At 37.3% G+C, this 23,053-nt stretch overlaps 1 protein-coding gene across 1 annotated transcript in view; it reads left to right on the top strand.

Annotated features, from left to right (window-relative positions):
• Positions 1-22,211, top strand: part of TSSC1 (tumor suppressing subtransferable candidate 1) — a 100,021-nt gene extending 77,810 nt beyond the window's left edge. The window contains exons 7-10 of the mRNA XM_009329308.1: positions 3,620-3,756; positions 7,188-7,355; positions 8,607-8,774; positions 19,924-22,211. Coding sequence (XP_009327583.1) covers positions 3,620-3,756; positions 7,188-7,355; positions 8,607-8,774; positions 19,924-20,098 — 648 coding nt within the window. The 3' untranslated portion in view covers positions 20,099-22,211. The remainder of the gene's footprint in view (positions 1-3,619; positions 3,757-7,187; positions 7,356-8,606; positions 8,775-19,923) is intronic.
• The last annotated feature ends 842 nt before the right edge of the window (positions 22,212-23,053 follow it).

The following is a 23,053-nucleotide window of genomic DNA, read 5'->3' as shown; positions in this document are numbered from 1 at the left end:
ATAGCAGAGTCCAAGGAAAAGTTCAGTGGACCAGATGCATTGGATACTTAACCCTTAACACTCAGACAGTCTTCTACTCTTTTCAGTCCAAGGATTTTTCTGAGCTTGATTGGGTTTGTCTAATTAGTGTAACCCTCAATAGATCTTTCTTCCAAGTACTTTCCTATTCTGTTCTTGGACATAAGTAAGCTTTATTCATTCAAGTGTCTTTGGTCAAGGAGCCCATTGGGTGGAGAACCACTTACTTTTGTTTACTGTTGAATCTGACTTCTGCAGGCTTCATTTGATGGCCCATAGCTCTCTTTTTGGAAGAGAGTATGAACAATTGGTTCACTGCCTCCATGCTGCTTGTGATTTTTCTAGATAATTTCTGTACCCTCTAGAGGTTAATACATCTTGGGTTTGGGGTTTTTTTTAAGGATACTGCCTATCCTTTCCTCTTTCCAAATCAGTCCTTACAAGATCAATATTTGAAGGAGAAAAAGAGGCATCTCAGTCCTTACTGATGTTTTGATAAAAATAAGTTGGAGTAATTGATGTTTTCATTTGAATACACAGAAATCAGTCCTTCAAAGCTAGGATAGGCTTTTTCATATTCAGATACTTTGCTTTTGTAAAACCCCTTCCTTCACTGAGGATAACACATACATTTCTATTCCGATCATATTGCATTGCTTAATTTTTTTCAGAACCTTTCATTTTTATTTCAAATCATTGCTCTCATGCAATTATAGCATAACAACATACTACCCTTTTATTATTGTTCTTATGTCACCAGCTGTAGGCACTAATCCACTTAAGCGCTATGAACAGTGTTAAATCCATCCATATTCTGATAACCATTTTACACTGTTCAAGATTTCATTTTGTCCAGACTTTTTTCTAAAGTCAATGTGTGATCCTTGCATATGCAAGAAACATAGGTAATTCTGTTGTCTAAAACAATAGCTAATTCTGTTGTCTAAAAGTAGACATTGGATCTTACTTGCTTCCTTTTTTTTTTTTCCCCCTTCCTTACTGTAAGTCACGTTCTGTGTTCATAAAATACTGCCATGAATTGTTTTCCTTCAGTATCCAGTTATCCAGTGAGGCCCTCAGAGCTGTATGTCTTCATCTTCTGGGCAGCACAAATCCAAATCCTCACGCGAGATTAGTGTCTTAAAATATCCCTTTGTGGTGTTTTCTTTTCCTTTTGTAGTCAACTTTTCTGCCTTTAAAGAAGTGGAGGGAAGAGTTCAGGATAAAAAGAAAGCTTGCCTGCCTGTCCGTATATTTAGGTATGAATTAAAACTAAAGCTAAGGTTTTTTTGAACCTGCATTTGTGATTCTGAACTAGCAGCTTTGTTTCCTTTAAGCTTGTTTCTTGGATTTCCGGGAAGGAGTCTTGCAGACTTCCTTCTGTTACATTAGGATTCCTTCTTATGTATGAGCATTTCCCTCCCTTACCTCTTAACTGTTCTTTAAATCCATGCAGTTCCTTTCAGGCTCATAGAAGACATGCAAAAGAACATTGAACAAAAAATTTTTCAGTAACTTCTGGGATTTCATTTTATTAACAGCAGTCTATCATGAGCTGATTAGGAACTTGGCTGTATACGTAGCTGGACATCCATATGAGGAAAGATGCAATTTAATTCCTGCAAGTACTTAAGAATTGCTTGGGAAGACAAGGATGACTTGGCCAATCTAACATGTATGTGTATTTTTCATATGTGTTGTTAAGAAATAGCGCAGGATGCATGTGCTGGCCTCACCGCTAAACTTTTGGCTGAAAAGAAAATTTTGATCTTTTTATAATAGTTTACATGATAAAAGTTGAAATAAGGACTTAAAAAAAAAAAAAAAAAGGCTGGAATGCTGGAGAAAGTATTGTCTACTGCTGACAAAGACGTTCTGCCCCGAGTTTTATTTTGGATATGTGATGCTGTCTGTCTCAAGAACAGATTTGGGAAATACCTGATAAGAGATACTCTTTTTGTTGGTACTCTCTTACTGTCAGTGTTAACATTTGCTTCTCTCCTCTCCACCTGGTCTGAGCTTTGTTTGGCCAAGACTGCTTACTAAAGAAACTTAGTTTCATTTTTGAAATGACCCACTCAAGCTCTGCATATTCTCTTGTGCCTGGAATCTAGTATGTGTCAAAAAATAAACAGTGCGGTTTATCCTGTGTCCAGTGTCCTATGCAGTATTTTTCTTTATATTAATAACCTGCAAGTTGTAGAAAGGCTTTCAGACGGTATTTGTACTTGAGGAAGAATGGTGCTAGAGGAGTAGGTTTGGCCAGAGTGTTATATCACTCAGCACATGAGCAATAGGTAACCTTGCATGCTGGGAATTCTACATTCCTTAAAAAAAAAAAAAAAAAAAAATCTGAAAAATTTTTGGAAGACAACACATCTTAGGTAGCACAGACTTCAGTGGTGGAAGAGTTGTAATTTCTAGATTGTCAATCTGAATGCTAAATAAATAGGATATTCTTGGTGGAACTGTAATAGTAAAAAGTTAGCAAAATACAGAAATGGATATTGGTATCATACACAAATAGATTTAAGCAGTCTTGTATTGACAGTGTCTTTTTCTGTTGATGTCAGTTAAAGTTTATGTAAGCAGTATGTATGTGTTAGTCTTTTTCATCCATCAGAGTGTAATATTTCTGCTGAGAAATCTTTTATTTAACAGAATATTTTATGATGTGTTAGGATTTAGGTAAAGGAGAAAAGTGATCCAAGGAGATCCAGCGCAGTAATCTGCTTTTGTGAAATCCATCTTAATGAAAAATTCTGAAATATGAACATCATCTGCAAGATGACCAAATAAGTCTGCTGTCTGCCCAGCCACTTGAAATTTGTATAAATTTTATATCTGATTAAAATGCAACTATTTTGCCCCCCCCCCAATATTAAACAATCAGTTTCAGTAAGTGGTTAGAAGTAAAAGTAATTTACAGTGTCTGCAGCTTCAAAGAGAAAGTTGATTACTTTGTGCCTTCTTTTCATTAACTATGGAGATGCAGAGTGCTCTGCTCAATGACATGCAAGCCTGGTTTTGGAACTGAAACCTTTAATTCTCACAGATTGTAGATTAGTGATCTAGTACCTGCTATTATTTTAATAGGCATGTATGTGATGGCACGGGCACCTGGCCCTTGATTTTTTTATTTTTAAAAGCTACTATATATTTATTGAAGAGTCTTTGACACTATAATTCTGTTCCTGCAGATAAAATTTGGCATTTTGACATGGAAAAACAGTCTTGTAAGACTGTTCATGAAACTAAATGGGTGTGTTTATTTGTCTGTTTTAGGCAGCTACAAATTTGTGCCGTGTGCCCTTACTGTCTATCTACTGTTTCAACAAATGATCTGAAACTGCTTAGTTTATAAAGTAGTACAGTACTTCTGATATTTCTGAATACATTACACTGCATGAGCCTTTGTAAAAATTACTTTATGAGATACAAAATCAGCTCTAGCTTTTAATTTTTTCTTTTTTATCTTAGGATTTTGGTAGTCTGATACACTTGGAACAATAGGCTATTGTGCAGTTTTTGTCTTCAGTGGAACTAATTTCATTTTAGCTTTACATTTAGAAACATTGCCAGCTTTGTTTCATTATTTTAGCTCTCTAGTTCTGCAGCCTTGGAAGGAAAAGGACAATTAAAATTTACTTCTGGAAGATGGAGTCCACACCACAACTGTACACAGATTGCAACAGCCAACGAGACCACTGTTCGAGGATGGGATACACGAAGCATGAGGTAATGAGAAATTGCAGTCTTGTTCTCTAAAAAAGACAATCTCCTTTGGAGATGGATTTTTCATTGCTCCTAACAATTTTTTTCTTTTCTTTTAAAGATTAGAAATGTGGCAAAGCTATCACTTATAAAAGGAATGGTTGTGCTTGCATAGCTGATATATTCACAATTTAGTAGAGGAGTTTCTCTGTTTTTTCCCTTCAGCTTCAATTCTAACTTGTATATTGAGTTTTACTGAACTATGTACTAAGTCTCAAGATGATTTGTTCAATACATAGGCATTACTTGAATGAAGCTGTTCTGTAATTCAACCTGAAAATGATTTAACATCAGTCCTGACTATGCTATGAACTGTCTTCATAGCATACTATTTAAAAGTAACTTTAATCTCTGAAGGTAATTCACAGGGTAAGTTTCACTCTTCACTTTTCTGATTTTAACAAATAGTATAGTATACTATATTAAAGATTGTAGCACGCTAGTTATATGAAACTACTGAATCTATCAAAACCATAACCGAATCAATTAAGGCTTTGAATATTCCTAATAAGGTGTTTTCCCCCCTGCTCAGTTGTGCTTTTGATAAGCAAAGGAGTGATGTTGTGCACATCTGTTGCCATGACTACTAAAGCCTGTGCAAGCTTTTTTAAGATACACTTTATCCCCTTAGCACATAGTAATTTATCACTAAACCGAGAAGACTGATGTCTTGTAATAACTTTTGTTGCCTTAAAGGGGGATGACTTTAAATTTAGTTCTATGGTTCCTGCCAGCTCAGGGGTGTAGCAATAAATCCCCATGTTTGCCAGCCTTGTGTGTTTTTGCCAAAAAGGTTTATTTAATTTAATACACAAAAGCTAAAAATACAAATATAATAATTAAGTCACTTCCTGTATGCTTGCCATCAGGTTTGAAAGTCCTGTTCTTTGCCCTGTAAAAGAATATATAAAAATCTAACTTCATATATACATGTATACTTTCATTTATGAAGACTCTTTTAAATGAAGCATACAAGAGAGGAAAGAAAGGTCAAAGGAGAAAGTTGGGGGGTTTTTTGTTGCTTTAGAGAAAGCAAAGGAGAAAGTTGCTTTTCTGAGATGTTTTTGTAATCATCCTATTCTTAACATATAGCATGCAGACCTTAAGATTAAAGCCTGTGTTTCTAAGTAGAAAATGTTAAATACTGTGAAGTCTGCTTCATGCTCTGTCTCATTAGAAAAAGCATCTCTATCTTGCGTTAAGTGAATACTCTGAGTAACTTTCATAAAAGATAGATATTCCAGATGTTAACAAGATCCTCAATTAAAGGGTAGTTTGGTTAACAAAAGCAAACCCCACAATTCTAATTACTTTAAGTGAAGCTCAGATTAGATAGTCCTTGAACCAATTTACAAGTACTAGGCTATGCCAAAGAGCTGTTTGCAATGTACTTGAAAAATATGTGCAAGAATAAGTCTCATCTGCAATTACACTGTAATATGTCTAGAATGATGGGAATATTTGATAATAACTAGTTAGGCTAGGGGTAGGAGTTTGAAGTCAGGGCAGTATAAGAAGCAAAAAATGAGGGGAAAAAAAATCAAGGACAGAAAACTGCTATACCAGCAAAGAATAAGAGAGGAGAGATATTAAAGAAGTATCTAGAATAGCTACTTCTGCAGAGTGCGATTATGATAGCTGTAAGATAGAGGGAGTGATGAAGGCTGTGGAAAAAAGAAAAAAAGGAGGGGCGGGGGGGGGAGGGGGGAAGAGGTTGGTGGGAAGACTCCTAGACTAGAATGGGAAGCAATCTTAATCAGAGAAGAGCTTGTGAAGCAGAGGAGATGGACACTAGGCTGAATGGATTTAGAGAGTGAATTGTAGGAGGGAAAGTCAGGCTCCAAGAATAAATTCTAAAAAAAAAAATGGAAGAAAAAATATGAGAAGGTGGAGCCAGTAGCTGGAGAAAATGTTTGTGTGATCTGGCCTTAATCTTACGATGTAAGTGGGAAATTCAATGTAGGTATTATTGCTGTAGGTAGGATGATAGAGTGAAAGAAAAGAATATTCATGTTTGGGAAGGAAAAGGATCAAGTGGTCAGAATAACAGTTAAGTTGGGCCAAAGGCTTTCATGGTCAGCACTACTGAATGTGCAGTGGGCAGTGGTACTTCTTTTTAAGCCCTTATGAGCAATGCAAGAAGTGCAAGAAAGAAGTGAAAGGTGCAATAAAGGAGGAAAGAAGTGTTTTATTGCTGCAAGCATGCTCGAGATTTAAAAATTTTCCCATAAAGATGTTTCAAGAAATTAAGAGGAAATGTTGAATTCAGATCCCAGAATACCTGGTAGGAAGGCATACTTGAGTGATATCCTTAACCTCTCAAACTCTTAGTGTTGAAGTTGGATATCAAGGTGATATCCTCTATCCCGAGTGACTGCCATAGCTGTCAGGATAGGGCTTAGTATAGGCCTGGTATACTTTGAATCGCTCCTTATGGAGCTACTTTGCTTTGTATTAGTAGTTAGGTATTAACAGTAAGAGACTTCTCTGTCTGGTCTTCAGAGGAGAATATATATACAGCGCAGGAAGTACAAAGTTTTGGTCCGTCTGTGTTTTCTGAAGAGAAACATTTTTCATTTAAAAAAAGAAAAAAGCTCACAAAGTGTGGACAAGTTCTAGTGAAGATTGTAGGAAACTGTCAAATCTAAGCAGAGCTTTGGTAGATGGTGGCTTTGAGAATGGACATGGGAACAGGTACAGACTTCATAAAACTGGTAATGCGATAGCAGAAACAAACAAAAAAACAACCCGAAGTTTAAGAGGCGAGGTATGGAGGCAAACTGATGGAATGTGATGTTTTGAATAAGGATGCTAGGTTGTTAGTAGTGCTACAAATGTTTTCTGAAGTGGTCCACATGCATGAGTATGAGCATGGCTGAGTAGTTTAAGGGCCACAGGTAAATTAATGATAAATGCCAGAGCTCAAGAAGATAAGTTCAAAATAGAGCAATAATAAAAAGCTGTTGTTCATATCTGTTGCCTCCCTTGCATCTCAGCTTTTCATAGGGAGAACTAGATGTCATAAATACAGAAATGGCATAACTCCTCAGGGGTGGAGAAGCTCTTATCTGAAAATATTGTGGTTTAGTAGTAGCGGACATTTCATAACAGTTGTTAGAAAGCTGTGCTAGAATCATCTGGAACTACTGTTTCCTTTTAGCTCCAGATGATCCTAATGCAAACAAGGAAAGAGCAAAGCTTCAGTGCAAGCTGAGAAATCTATACAAGTCACTGTTGTTAACAGCTGGGATTTCCCTAAACTATGCACTAGCAATGGGAACTCTAGGTCTGCGGGTGTGAAGGGGATTATGCAAGTTTCCAGGGAAACAGATTCCTGTCAGTGGAGTGCGGTTAGCTTTTTATAGACCATTTAATTTTTTTAATGTGTTTTACAGACAGATATATTGCATAGAAAATGCACACGGACAGCTGGTACGAGACCTAGACTTTAATCCCAATAAACAGTACTACCTGGCTAGCTGTGGAGATGACTGCAAGGTGAAATTCTGGGACACAAGAAATGTCACTGAACCAGTGAAGACACTAGAGGAGCATTCCCACTGGTAGAACAAATTATCTGCATGCTGTTTTGTGGGTGGATGGCTTATGTAATTTATTCAGCTAATTATTTTACTCTTTAGGAACAAGGCAAACTAACTATGTTTGTGCTGTTGTGAATAATCATTTTTCTGCACGGAGGAAAGGTTTCAACATGTGAATGTTCCTTGTGTGATTGTAAATGAAGAGTTTAGACAATGTTAGTCTAATTGGCAAGAAACTGTTGTTAACATTGTTGGGAGATAGGGTACACCTTTGAGAAGCACAGCACAGAATGTGGCTTGTAGGGGCCAGCTGGGACACAGGTGTGCCTTCCCAAATTGAGCCTGATCTGCTGCACCTGATGTGCAGAAAAGCCCTTGAGCTGTTTTGGTTGCAGCAGCTGCCATCTATCCTTCTGTTGTCGGTTGGTGGAAATGCTCAATAATTCAGTCCCACTTTTTTCATGCTCCTCGGAGCCCTTAAGCCAGAATATGCAAGCGAGTCATTTTATTCTCCAGGATATATTTAGAGCCTATATCTACCACTCTGGCCTGTGGCTGGAGCAAGGAGAGAATCTTGTCTGACGTTTGCAGACTTCAGTGGTTAAGAAAAGATGAGCGGTTCGTATTTCGTAAAATTTGGGTTGGAGTAATTCTTGCAAAATAGATCTGGACCCTGAAGCTACTTTGAGGGGAATGAAGAAGTGTATTAACAGAAGCAGCATTTATACTTTTTTCCAGAAGATGAAAAGAAAAGGAATAAAACAAGAACCATATGACATTTGGTATTAACTTGATATGTAAAATGTAAAAATTGAAGAGAAGTATAATCCTACTTTTGTTTTAGGGTCTATTTTAAACTTTACTGTAAGAATGTTGTGAGATTTTTGTTTAACAGTTATTTCTAATCCGTATTTCGCTTTGGGAAAATTTTTATCTTTAGAACTTATATTTATCTGACTTACTAAACAATGAATTGGCATGTACACTCAAGGAATGCTACCACTGAATAGTGTGTTTTGTTCTTTGGATTTTTTTTTTTTTTCCCCAAAACTTATTTGTTGAATTTTAAAGACACCTCATAGAAAACAGATGACATGGAAGCCTAAAAGCCAAATGAAGATGGCAAAAAACAGTGTTTGGAATGAGCCATGTCACTTCTATGTGTACTTAAAACATTTAAGTCAAAGATCAATTTAAAAAAAAAAAATCATTTAACATTGGTGCCCTACCTGCCCAGAATAGCCTCTTGTTCTTTTTTATTTCATTTTTTAGGGTCTGGAATGTCAGATACAATCATTCTCATGATCAGCTGATCCTTACAGGAAGCAGTGATAGCAGAGTTATCCTGTCTAATATGGTATCAATTTCTTCTGAACCATTTGGGCATATGGTAGATGATGATGAACTAAGTGATCAAGAGGACCAGCATCAGGAAGAGAAGTATGAAGTTTCCTGAGTTTTATGCAGATGCTTATAGTTTGTCGTTTCATTGTAATGGTTAACATGCTATTTTTTTGCTGACTAGGATTTTTGTATACAGGCCTTTCAGGTAAGTAGTTCTAATTCCTATTTCATCCTTCTTTACTCAGTCTTGGGTGGAATCCACTCTTTAAATCTGATTGTCACGGTCACTGTAAGTTCACTGGTAGGAAGGGGAAGGTGATGCTGAGGAGCAGTCCTAAAGTCCACTGGATCAGTGAAAAGATTCACTTTAAGGGAGCTCTGGATCAAGTCAAGCACATACAATAATCTGGGTTAAGTGAGAGTTGAAAATCTGCTTTTTGCTTTTTCTGTGTATGTGTTCTAACCTTTGGGAGATGTTACCAGGCTAATGGGTGAGCTTCTGCACAGGTGGAAGAAAGGAAGTATAAATACATTAATTTTTGTAAATTTCACTTATAATATTGCTGACTGCTCTAGAAACCAATAACCCATTAGACCTACTTCAAGCAAAACAGAAGTTTGTTTTTGACTCTCTTGGTAGAGGCTAATGCACGTTATTGCAAGCATTTGTAAACACCATTCCATTTGGGTGTGTGAGGAATTCACGTATTTTGCATGTGAATTTTGGAGGGATGGGTTTTTTTAGTAAAGAGTTAACTGTAATGCTGAAATAATCATTTTTCATCCTCCATTTTTGTCTGCTTTGAACTTTTTCATTGTGCAATATGATGCTTGTTTTCCTCTCTGTACTTCTTTAGGAATATATATATGTATATAGAGAGTTCTGTAGATCTAGTGTGGGCTGAGGCTTTCTAATTTTCCAACGAGCTTACATGGTGATCTTCAGCAAACATTTCCTTTACAAAATGAAGATAATGATACTGAAACTAATGTAAAATACTTGGAGATTTACAGGCTTTAGTCTGTATTTTTCTATTCTTTGCAACTGTGAATATCCATGTACTACATGTCTGCACTGAGCAGTTGTTTTGTTACATTTGTTAATTTATTTTAATACACAAAGCTGTCTGCAATGAAATAGGCAGACTACGTCCTGAACTATCTTTTAAAATGAAGAACAGTCAGATGGGATGAGGAACAAGGAAATTACAAAAAAGATCCCTCAGTTACTCAGCTGTGTTTGCTAGATGTTTCAGTTAAAATTCTAAACAAAGTTTAGGTTACTTCTCTAGTTGCATTTTTAAGGTTGCTCTTGCACCTTTATTTTATTAATAAAGATGTAGTTTTGCTCCAAATAGTTTTGACAGTTTGACTTCACATAAAGGACCTGGAAACTATTTTTTTAGTATTAAATAAGGAAGCAGTCCCATATATAGAAATGGTTAATTTTAAATGTATAAAATGTTTCTAGAAACAATAGGTGATGTGTCTGGAAAATCAAGGTATCTAAGTATCTAGAAAGTTGCTCACATCAACAGTACATACTTTCTAGAACGTAACTAAACTACAGCATTTTAAATATGATGTACCTTTTGGGTCCTTACCTTTGGCTGGGGATTGCTATTTATTCTGTTCTGGATGGAAGATAAAGAGCATTATTGGAAGTGTGAAAGAGACTACAGTTTCCTGTGTGTATATGGTGGGAATGTATTAATAGAAATAACATCGCAAGTTAAATAGTGTTCTGACAGATAGTAGGTTATCTGGAGTTCTGAATTTCTGTTGATTGTAGACAGTGTAGGTTGCCTCATTAGCACAAGCAATTGTTTCTAGAATAGGAATTTTTGAAACCAAGAATATGCAAAGCAATACAACAAATATAACTCATCTTTTCCTTTGGCTATGGGATGGATGTAAACCACATCATGAATGAATTGTATAGTAATGATGTAGAGCCCTTGTCTGTTCCCAGAGGCTACAAGAGTATCAATGCTGCTTTTGCTTTTTAAATATATGCTTTTCAGCTGCTAATCTGTTCTCTATAAAACCTGGGAAAGCACATTAGTGTTTGCAACACTTGCTTGGTACTGTAAGAGTCTTGTTTTGGTTTTGTTTTCTTTTTTTTTTTCCCCCCCTCCTTGTTTTCACTTGAGCTGCAAGGATGTTTGCAAGGTGCTCACCAGCCTTGAACTGTTGCCAGATGAATGTCTGTTTAGCTCTGAGCGCACTAGTGAAGCAGGGCAGAACAGCTGTTTGGAATACTTCTTGTTAGTTAACCACTAGTGCCAAGTATTTAGGCTTTAGCACCTGTTTCCTGGAGACCTCTTTGAAGAGTCTGTTGCACCATTCCGTGGGTACTCCTTTAGTACCTGTTTCCTGGAGACCTCTTTGAAGAGTCTTGCACCATTCCATGGGTACTCTCTCTTCTGTAAAACACAGGGTTTTATTTTATGGTTTGGTTGGGCGTGTAGGGTGTGTGGGTGTTGCTTTTTTTTTTTTTTTTGCTTGGGTATGTTCTAGACTTTCTTGAAAGTGTTATATTCTCATGGGTTTCATTTTTATCCTGTTTTGGAGGACATCTGGTTTGCTATTTGTCCTGGTTTCAGCTGGGATAGAGTTAACTTTCTTCCTAGTAGCTACTATAGTGCTGTGTTTTGGATTTAGCATGAGAATAATGTTGATAACACACTGATGTTTTAGTTGTTGCTAAGCAGTGTTTATACTAAGTCAAGGACTTTTCAGCTTTCCATACTCTGCCAGCAAGGAGGTGCAAGCTGGGAGGGGGCACAGCCAGGACAGCTGACACAAACTGGCCGATGGGATATTCCATAGCATATGACATCATGCTCAGTATATAAACTGTGGGGAGTTGGCTGGGGGGCTGTGACCACTGGTTGAGGACTGGTGGTCAGCAGGTGGTGAGCGGTTGCATCACTTCTTTTTCCTGGGTTTTTTTTCCTCTCCTCTCTCTGTGTTGGTTTCCTTTTCATTACAATATTTTACTATTATTTATTATTATTGTTGTTATTATTATTTCAATTACTAAACTGTTCGTATCTCAACCCATGGGTTTTCTTACTTTTGCTCTTTTGATTCTCTCCCCCATCCCACTGGGGGTGGGGAGGGAAAGCAAGTGAGCAGCTGTGTGGTTCTTGGTTGCCAACTAGGGTTAAACCATGACACTATTAAATAGCACACAAATCTTGAAAAAGAAAATGTCTTTTTCAGGTGTATCTTAAATACACCAGGAAGAGCAGGTGTCTGTACAAGTAGTATCTCCAGTCAGTCACCTTCAGACTGAGTGACCAAATCTCTCCCAAAAGAAGGTTAAAATATTAAGTGGAAAGAAAGAAAAAGGCTCTTTCCTCATGGGCTACCTATTTTTCATGTTCTGAATAAAATAACTTGTAAAAATACTCCTTGGATTAAATAAAAAAATGAAGAGCATGTAGCAGTTGTATCTTCAAATTTTTTTTTCTACTTATTAAAAAATCCCTGTATTTTAAAAATGTTGGCTTGTAATACTATTCTGCACAGCTAAGACTTCTGAGATCTTTAAGATTCATGTCATTTTTAATATATTTTTGAGTAAACTTTCTAATTTTTATTGTATTTCTTGGCTGGAGGCAAAACCAAGTAATCTGTCAGTTTAACCCTTCATTGTTCAACCATGTAGAACTGTGCATGAGCCTACCCACTCGTTTATTCTTGCCAGATTTTCTCTAGTAAATGCCTAGTTTCTAAGGTTCACAACTGAAAAATAATTATTTGGAGATAACTTTTTTTTTTTAAGAAAAGAATACAGGTTCATTGAGTAATGAATAGACAACAAACCAAAAGTTGCTGTGTTCTATTCTTACTAAGGAATTATTCTTTGAGGTTTCCTCTTTAGGTGTTTGTCCATGTATGTGTGGACATCTTGGAGTATATATGCTCCTGTCTTGGAGACCAGAACATGCTTGCATAAGCAATATAACTAGGACTATTGCATGAAGATCTGTCTCTTGTCACAATCGAGTGACCTTAACTGCTGGTTCAGATAAGAGCAACTAGTTTGCTGTCTCTTCCCTATTTTTTAACTGCTGCTGCTGTTGTTGTTTCTCTCATCAATCATAAAAATGTAAGAGCAGCCTCCCTGTATCATATGAAAGGTCTCCCTAGCCTGTATCATGTCTCTGATAGCAGCTGAGAGGAAAGATTATAAAAACAGGAAAAGGAGATGACACTTCCCTTGGGTATGCTTCTAGCCCCTGACTATTTGCAGCTCAGGGACCTTTACTGCCTTCTGAATCATCTTTGGAGGCTTCTGATTCTTCCCTTTAGGATTTTCTTTTGCCATCAGCCATATTCTTGAGTTTATCTCTTCTCACTGTGTTTTTGTTTGTTTCAAAACATGCTAGCTGTGCGTGCGCTGCCTTTGTGAAATGTGTCTAGGAGAAATATGCCAACTGCATTTGTTTTCTTGCACTGAATTAGGAAAGGCTTCAGCGCTTTCTGTTTGGGAAGCCCAAAGTGTCTGTTGAAAGTAGGTAGTCTAAAAAGAGGTTTGAGCTGTCCACAGAGAGGAGGTATAGGCATGTGGCCAGAGGAGAGCTATGGTGTATTCTGGTCAAGTCCCTAGTCTGGATAATTTAATGCACGGTTCAAATATGGCAAAAAATTAGTTGAGAAATGGGGAATGAAAAGCTGTACTCCTACCTTAATTTCTAGCACCTTGATCCAGAGGTAGAAAAAAGTGTACAAAACAAATCAAAACAAAACAGATGAGGTGAGTATTTGGGGTGCGTTTAGCTTTCATCCCCAAAACAAAGCTGGTGTGCCTGGATAAGAACATAGGGAGTGCTTTGAATGCCTCAGTTTGAACAAAACGTTTAAAGCGTGGGGTCATTCCACATCTATGGATGCAACCGATTAAGGCAGGCTTCTCCTTGGCCTCTCTTTCTTTAATGGTTTTGCACTCCGGTGTTGCAAGGACTTCCTCCCTGCAACACTGAACTTGCCTTAATTCCAAAGCTCCTGAAGGCATCCGTCAGTTCCCTTTTAGACACCTGCAGAGCACTGAGAACGGTCTTCCTCCAAAGGGAGGTGGTGACTTGTATCCTTTCTTCATTCTTCGGTCATCCAAAATCGTTATGTTAGTGAGTGAGTCTATATTTGGTTGTATTAAACCAGTCTGACAGTCACTTTAATTCTACATTGCTATTTCTTAACAATAAACAAAACCTACCAGGTTCTTGCAGCTTAGCGTGACCATTTTTACTCACCAATCAGGATTCCTTTTCTTTAGTTAGTGTAACATATTTATTTGCCTTATTGGTTTGAATTTTAAACTCTGTAGGCCTCTGTTTGGTATGCTGATGATACACAGCATGAGAAGACCATCTGCTACCTTAGGAGCACCAAGAGCAAGGTACATGCTGCATCTACAGCGGTGTTTTCATTCCTCATGACTTCTATGGCCAGAACTTTGTGACAAGGCTCAATTGATAATAGAGGACTTGCTTTTTAAGAGAAAAATCCTTTCCTGTATCCATACCAATGATAAGGTTTATATGGTCAATAGCATTTTGAGCTTATACATCAGTCCTGAAAAGGAAGCCACCCTTAAACTTTAATTTTGCAGAATGAGCTACCTGCTCTTTTTGGGGTTTAGAGGCTTAAGGTGTCTGCTCCGTTTTCGCTGGCAGAACTGATTACTAAGGTCAGTATGCTGCCTTCTCCCTTATGCTACATTTTTTGATGATATGGTCTAAACTTATACTTATCTTTGTTATCTATTGAAGATTGTACCAGAAATTCACATTAGGAAATACATTTTTTAGTGTTTTTCTTGAAGTCTTATGTTTCCATCTTTTTCACAATAGATGTTAGCCACCCTGTCCTTTGATAAAAACGAACAAGATGTAACACAAGCACTTCTCACCATTTTGCATTTAAAGCTGAGAGATGTAAAGGATTGGTCCTTCCAGTACAGAGTATCTCATTGAGTTAGTGAAGTTTTTAATGAGATTTTAAGTGTAGGAACATCTTCAGCAATCGGAATGGGCCAGAGAGAAAATGGTGGCTGGCCTCTCTGTAGAAAGATATTTCCTTCAAAATTCCATCTAAAGGAGGTTGTGGTTTCTACTTTTTGTGATAGAAATGTGGTTTGGAGCCTTTTGAATAGTAAATCATGTGGTTTTACAGTAATACATACGAACCGTGTGATCTAACATAACACCTTTGTATAGGCATCGATGACTTCAGGAGAGTGAATTGTTAACGTTGATATTTTGAAAAGTATTTGCCAAACGTTCATGATAAGGCAGGCTTTCAGTGTATTTTCACACAGCTGCCAGTAGCGTTAATTTTGATGATATTCGGCTTGTGGTATTTATGTCTTGGAGGAATCTAGAAATCATAGGGTTATGCTATGGAATCAGCCAAGAGACTCAATTAATTAAAACAGCTTAAATAGTTTCTGTTTTGGGGAAGGCCAGTATTCAGGACTTTACTTGGTTGGGTGTGTAAGAAGCTGGGCCGAATCTAGTGCAGCAGCTCTTCCCAATTCCTAGACTATTCTGCTTTAAAAACATGTGTGTTTTCTGTACTATTTATTTCTTTAACCTTCATCAGCAGATATATTCCCTCCTTAATTTATTTTGTGTATTAGGACAGCTATGAAACCTGTTATATTAAAATATGCATTTCCTGTTTTTAAAGATGCTGTTTTCCTGTAGAAGCAGTTCAGAAGGCTGGTTTTTCAAGTTAAAAAAAGATAATGCTTTCAATAGTATGAATGGCCAATTACTATATATAAAAATTGTGTTCCAGTATAAACATCCTTGAATTCTGTTTTCCTTAACAGAGTGAAAAAGGAAGTAGTGTGTTGTCTAAGCTTACCGGAAACAAAATCTTACAGTTGCTAAGTTTTTTTCCTACCGTTAAAGGGAAAGGGCATCCATGGGCCTTGTTCTACAATCCAATGGCATGCTTTTCAGGATTAATTTTGGTTGCTGCAGTACATGTTGCTGCTCTATTGAATCACATCTATTTCATAGTAATTTTTAGATTAAAGAGGATTTAATTTTGACTGTGATACGGAATTAATGATTTTTGGTGACTCTGAAAAACATATTTTATTGAACATTGTGGTGACAAAACAGAATCGCAAGCACTGCAAACTTAAGTGGTTGTTAGCACGAGAAGTAATTGGAAATAAAAGCTCTCTACATGAAAACAATTATCCAAGGCTTAACAGGCTTCTCTCTCAAGTCTGTAACACAATTAACCTCAAAGTTACCTGGTAAAATGAAAGCTCATCTCCTTTCATGGGAGAAGCTGGTAGGGGTCGTGCTATGTGAGTAAGACTACAAAGAGAAAGCAGCCCCGTTTCAGCTCTGCATGGCACAGGTCTTAAATTTATGCAGGATGCAGGTAGAGATTACACATTTCTTACTATGAGTTCTTGATGACATAAGAGTTTGATGCCTTGTGAGTTGATGCAATGCAAGAACATATATAGGAGAGAAAAAGGCATTTTAGTCTGGCCAGAAAAAGTCTTTAAAATAGTACAGGAAAATGAGAAACGAAAGGAACTTTTTACGGGGCAGGGAGATTTAGGACAAGGAAGAAAATAGCTTACTAAGCTTGCCAGGCATAACAAGTGATTACCAAGTATGCTTATCAAATATAGTCGTCAGACTGCTTTATCAAGGGATCAATAGGCCAAGCACCTAAACCTGTGGTACACTAAACTAGCTATAGCATAGCAACTGCATTTTTGCACCCATAACCTGCAGCTTTTATGTAAAAACAGAAATCTCTGTGTTTTGGCAACAACCTGAATTATACGTATTAAAGTAGCACAGAAGAAAGTGTACTTCATATCCACCTCTGTACAGGTACTCTTCCTGTTTCTGAACTTCTCTAACTGGGAAGAAATTTAAGGTCCTGAACTCTCCTCTCCGTTCCAAAACCTGCCAAAGATCTGCTGACTTTATCTCAGTATCTAGTCCACTTCGAATGCCCTCCTTTTCTCTGCCTGCTGTTATGCATCTAACCGAAGGCGGCAAATAACCTGGGCGTTGTCATCAGGAGTTGGTAACTATGAAGTGAGAAGTTTCTGAGAGAAGAATAATGCACATGAAAGTATAGCAGTATTCATTTAATCATTGCTACATTATGAATAGAGTATTAGAAAAAATACACTTGTCAGTGCTATGATATGTTAGGCTCTGAAGTTACCTACTGTATGTTAAGGAGAAATAAAATTGTAGCAGCTGATAAAAACAGAAGGGTGATTAAAATATCTAAATAGACAAAATCATCTTAAGATAAATACAAGTTGTTTTGTATGTGTTCCACCAGTATGCGCTGTGACCAAAATAATCTTTTTTCGTAGACTCCGTTTTATATATATATATATATATGTTTAAAAGGTATTTGTTACCTTGCTTAAGTAAATGTCAGTGTCATAGCTGTTAAGTCTAACTTCTTCCATTAACCAAGTTATATTTAATATCTGAGGAGTTAGGAGAGTCTGAGCTGATTCTTTAAGAAATAAAAATGTGTAAAAGCTGTGTAAAAATTCATTGAGAGTAAATAGATTGTTATGGGACTCAGAAACTGAACAATTGTAAGTATCTTAGATTCATATAGATTCAAAAATAGTATCCTCAGCCTATTCTTGGATTACCAAAAAAAGCATGCACATAGCCAAAATGCAGACAAATCTGAGGTGTTTTCTTGGAAGTATCTTAGCATGGGGTAAGGTAACCTGTCTCCAAGAGATTCCTGTTGTGAGGAAAAAAAACCCACCACAACCAACCTTGCTCTTTCTGGTTTTTTAATTTTTTTGAACAATCTTTCACATGCATGAAATAAATTCTGCTCTTTGTTCCACTAGCAGAATCCTTCTGGGCTCATTACCCATTATGTAATTTAAAGGCTAATCTGTTTTCATTCATAGTGTTTGTAAAGGATGCTTATGGACGGTTTCTTCTGGATATTCTGTATCGTTCCTGAGAACACAGGTCATTCTGAGTGGGGTTTTTTTTCATCCTGATTATCTTGTATAGTACCTAGATCTTTTACACCAAGTGATCACTTCCATAAGGATTTTCTCATATTCTCAATAACTGTCTCAAGGCTATGCTATTCTTACGCTATACATAATGTTACCATAGATCTACACTATTTAAAAGAAAAAAAACCCACCAAACACTGAAGTCATGTGGCCTGAAGAACTACATGGAATAGCATGCTTTCTTTTTCTGGGAAGGCACAAAATTACTTTCATACCCAGGAAGAAATTCAGTGTATAGACAATAATAAAAGTTAAAAATTGTGGTTACAAATGGAAATGCCAAACAGAAGTTCATCTACAGGCTTCTTTCCTGAACACTCATTCCCCTATGACTTCTGTAAATTAAATTAGATTAACTGTGTTATTTAAATGAAACGCTGAAACAACTCTGAGCATACAGAAAATAGTATCATCTAGAAGCTTATTTGCCCTTGTTTATCCAACCTTTGGTTAACTGAGACTCCTGGTTAACTGAAAGTCGGTCATGTCCCCTGACAGCCATGTGCACCATGCATTACTCCCCTGCTTATCCGGAGAGACATTTGAAACCTTCAGAATAATGGAGTTGTGGGTAAGTGGGTGAGCACCGTGTGAAGCACATTGCCGTCTGGGGACATGACCAACTTTCAGTTAACCAGGCATGTCAGTTAACAGGAAGTTAGAAAAACACATTGCAGGAGATGAAGTGTCTGTGTGTGTGTGTGTTTATTAGCTCTCTGCTGTTAGATGGTTTGTATCAAAGTACATATTCAGGAGAACTGCAAAACAAGCCTGCTCTTTGCAATTAACCAGGGGCTCCATGTTGTTTGTGCTATGACCTTTTTTTGTTAATTGACCTTAAATGTAGCATAAGTAAAATTGTAGAAGTCCTTGAAACTAAATATCTGAAGCTATTCTGCAGTATCAGACTGCTTTTGGTTTATTCATTAAATTCAATTGAATTTTAATTGCAGTGTTAGGTTCACAGCTGGTTAGGCTGGCTAGGTGGAGCAGCGATATCCTGCAAGCGATTCAAATGTGATACCATATACGCTTTGTGATCGTAGAGACGTGTGCTTTCAAAGAGCAGCGGTAAAGGGCAAAGACGGCCAATAACAACACTTCATTTCTGTAGGAGCAGCATCTGTTTAAATGATTGAGCAGCATTCACAAGGCTCTTTGGCTTTGCTTTCTGTTAGGAGGATTGCAGCTGTAATACAAGGCTCTTCCTGGGAGGCAGGGAGATGCTTCTGAAAGGTTGACTGATTCCTGTCAGACAGAGGTGATCCTCTGTGGGTGAAGGACCTCTAAGGCCATCTTCTGAAAACTAACCTACCCTGTAGCTACAGAATAATGTGCTGTGGTTTTGCTGTGAGAGGAGGGATTGGCTCTGTGAGTGGAGGGAAGGGCTGTTCTCAGTTAGCAGAGCGCAATCAATGACTCTTGGGTGGTTTGGACTTCAGAGAATTGCCTGAATCTGTTCTTAAATATTTGCAATGCAAAAGAGAATTATCTGTGTCTCATGATGTAGGTGACCAGGAGCTTGGGTGTTGCAGTGAGAGGTAAGGTATACAATAGTAGATGAGAATCCTTTGTTGTTACAACTCTAGGAACAGGAGATAAAAATTAAAGTGTTCAGAGTGGTGCCTCCATCTTCCTTCCATTACTCTGGAGAGAATGGGTCCAGGATTGTAGCACAGGAGAGACTGCGATGTTAAGGACTGCAACTTCTTACCTACCTACTCGTCTCTAATAAGATTATATATTATTGTTAGAATTCAATTAACAACAAAGGGGGAAAGGAAAGGATGGAGCATGGTGAGAGAAAAGGTGTTGATAGAAATATGTGTTTAAGTGCATTTAGATCATACCCTGTAGTTTAACTTGCTTTAGAGCGAGAGAGAGATGCTTACTGTGTAGGGTCTGAGAGACTTGGCAATGCACTGAAGTTGAGAATAACAGGTACTTTGTCCCTGTAAATGGAGTCTTTAACATTGACTTGACTCTGATGTGTTATCTAAAACACAGGTACATGCAGATATCTGGTATAAAATATTTCCTTAGAGCCTACTACTGCATTCTTGTACTTTAAATGGGAGGTTGCGTATCTAGATATTAGTGACACTTAATGTTGCCTTTTAAATCAAGTGTGTTCACAGATCCTTACTTTTTTTTTTGTCTTTTTTTCTTCAATTTTAGGATTAAAGAGCCCCTTCAGGACAGTGTAATAGCTACCTATGAAGAACATGAAGATAGTGTATACGCAGTTGAATGGTCCTCAGCAGACCCGTGGCTATTTGCCTCTTTAAGTTATGATGGGAGACTTGTTATTAACAGGGTTCCCAGAGCTCTTAAATATCACATACTGTTATAATTTGTTTGGATTATGGTGGAGTTGTTATCTTGATGTACACAATTGGTAGGTATTGTTTAGGGTTTTTTCAGGATCTATTTTTATTAAGTATAAATGTAAAAATTTTGTTAAGAATATCTGTACTAATGTAGACAATTAATTTGTCTTTTGTATTTGCCTTGGAAAAGTATGATGCATTTTCTGAAGGCTGCGCTAGTTAGGATTTTTTTTTTTTTTTTTTTTTTTGAGGGGCTAATCACTTTGTGAATTATAAAGTTTCTGGAGATATTGGGTACTTCCCATACTATTGCTTTATTACTTCAGCTTTATGCAAATATAGTGGATTACAGAGGTGTTATTATGCTGATATAAAACTGGGACAATGTAGGGTGCATGTAGCAGAAGCGATCTACTTGTTTACAAGAATAATGTTTTATCTTTCTGATATAAGCAGCCTTCTGCTCTTAGCTAGGGCCACATTCTGCTAACTATTCTGGTCATTCAATGTTTATAGATACAGTTTGGAATGGTCTTAAAAGGCTTTCTTAATTCACTCTAATATTTTAAACAGTTTTTCTCCCATTTTGCATATCCTAAGAAGAATTGTTAATCATGAAGGTGAAACCTTCAAAATATATTTTTCATTTAAGCCTTATGGTAGTGTCAACAAAATACCGTCCTTTAATTTGCAAACTAAATGCGATTTTCAGCTATGTGTTGTTATTGGAAACAGTATTAGTTTTTACCGAAATCTCTTATATTCTTATGTAATGTATTATCCCATGTTTATAGAACTTAGTTGTGCTGTAGTGCTGTAGTGTATTTTGAGGGACTCTGGAGCTATGCCATTGTTAACCTGAAAAATCTCTTTAGTATTTGTAAGTAGTCTCTCTTTCTTATCCTTCCGGCTCTGTGCCATTCTGCAGTACGCTGACATGATGTAGCAGGCTTTCAAGTAAGCACAAAACATCCTTTGCTATATCCTACTCTTTGCAATACCTGACCTAGGCATTGGTGAATCTCTTGTTACAAATGCTGAGAACAGGCAGATGCTGCCCTGCAGGAGGATGCACAGAAAACTTGAGATGTAGGTGGAAGGCATGGTGAAACATGCCTGTATGTACCGACACCCCCCTTCCCCTTGCATAGCTTGTCATTATGAAAATTCTGCTGCTGTTCTTTGTGCACTCAGACTAACCTCAGCAGTAATTACTCCCTGTTGCCTTTTCATCACTATTATTTCCCATTAACTTCAGAACCTGGGTATGTGCAATGGTGTTGGTTGTGGTAGTATTGTGTAAGACCACTCTGAAGACATGGCGAGAACATGGGATGGAAAGATCAATACCAGCCTCTTCCCGTGATTCCTCCCATTGCTATGGCAACTGTTGGTGTTAGTGTGAGCCTGCTGCTCACCTCTGCTTGTCCTTACCCACTCTTGGATCGAAACATGTCCAAATATGATTTGTTGTGTATACACAGCTGCTTCTGTGAGAACACACTTTGAGAGCATGACTGACTGCTATAGGCCAAAACATCCAGAAAAGATGAAAGTTGAATTCCATTTCTGACTTTCTTAAAGAGCTTGTTTAGAAGAGTCCATAGCAGTGAAGTAATCTAATTAAATCATCTGTACTATTGTTGTATTTGTGTTACACCGCTGCCTGTCTGCTCCAGAGTGAATGCTTCATTGGAAATTCTTATGGTCTCATTTTCTGCGTTAAGATTTTAAACTTGTGCTATTTCAAATTGTCTCAATCTGTAATTAGGCATGAGCTATTCATCTGTGTACTGTAAAAAAAAAATTACATTTCCAAATCAGTAGTGCTTCAGTTGTCTGAATATCAAAATCCTTGGTTGGGCTGCAGCTTTATATGTGGAGCTTTCAATCTTCAGACACAAAACCTTGTTTGTTTTTTGGTTTGGGGTTCCCCCCCCCAAAAAACCACCCTGCAGTATATCTTTAGTATGCAGCAGAAATCTTTACAACTTTCTTCACATTAGCAATAAAGGTCTAATGAAACTTTATTGTCTGTTAATGTATATGGCTTGCAGTGTGAAGGTGACAGGAAATTACGTAACCGTGTGTGGGATTTGATTTGATTTTTAACATGTAATAAATGCAGGACACGTTTCAGACTAATTTTGATGTGGCTATATTTCCTTTAATATTGTAAGCTTATATAAGCTGGAAAGCTCTGTAAACAAATGATATCAAGAAATATTTTCTTTTGTTTTAGTTTTGTTAAATGTGTATAATATCACTCAATAGGGAAGAAGAGAGGGAATGAACACTGGGAAGGAAGGGAGTAGCAGGTCGAATTTGAATGAAATGCGTTACAGTAGAGTCAAGAGAGCAGGAAGGGTCAAGTTTTAATCATTTTCAGCTGTCTCTAAAGCGGGATCTGAGCTACATGTACAACACTGGCAGCAATATGGAAATGACCTTCAGAAAGGGAAGGCTTTTGACATGGTTTCATCCCAGGCTGTTAAGGAAAGCAAGCTGCTGTAGGATAAGAGGAAGGGTTTAAAGATGGTTAAATAGCTGATTAAAAGATAGGAAATTGGAAGGAGGAATAAATCATCACATTTCATGGCAAAAAGAAATTACCAATGAAGTCTTGCAATGATCTGTGCCTAGGCCTGTGCTTTACAGTATACTCGTGACCTTTTTGGAAAAACGGCTGCATAGAAATATGGCAAAGTTTGCAGATGCTGTTCAGACTAGTAAAGATGACTGACTGAAGAATTGTGGAAGGGCCTTACCTCATGCAGTGGCTGGATGATAAAATGGTAGATGAAATTCAGAGCAGGAAATGTGAAGTAACGGATATGGGAGAGAACAGTAATTTTGCATAACTACTGGGGACCACCAGTGTATGGTTATTACTACTTGGAAGTAAAATCTTAGGGTTTTCATAGGTCTTTAAAAATGTCAGCTTAATGGAAGTTAAATTTTTAATTAAAATGTTGGGA

This window comes from Pygoscelis adeliae, unplaced genomic scaffold (genome assembly GCF_000699105.1).
Source record: "Pygoscelis adeliae isolate BGI_AS28 unplaced genomic scaffold, ASM69910v1 Scaffold17, whole genome shotgun sequence".
Classification (NCBI taxonomy): domain Eukaryota; kingdom Metazoa; phylum Chordata; class Aves; order Sphenisciformes; family Spheniscidae; genus Pygoscelis; species Pygoscelis adeliae.
Note: the sequence above shows the minus strand (reverse complement) of the source record. Positions and strands in the feature narration are given on the sequence as shown.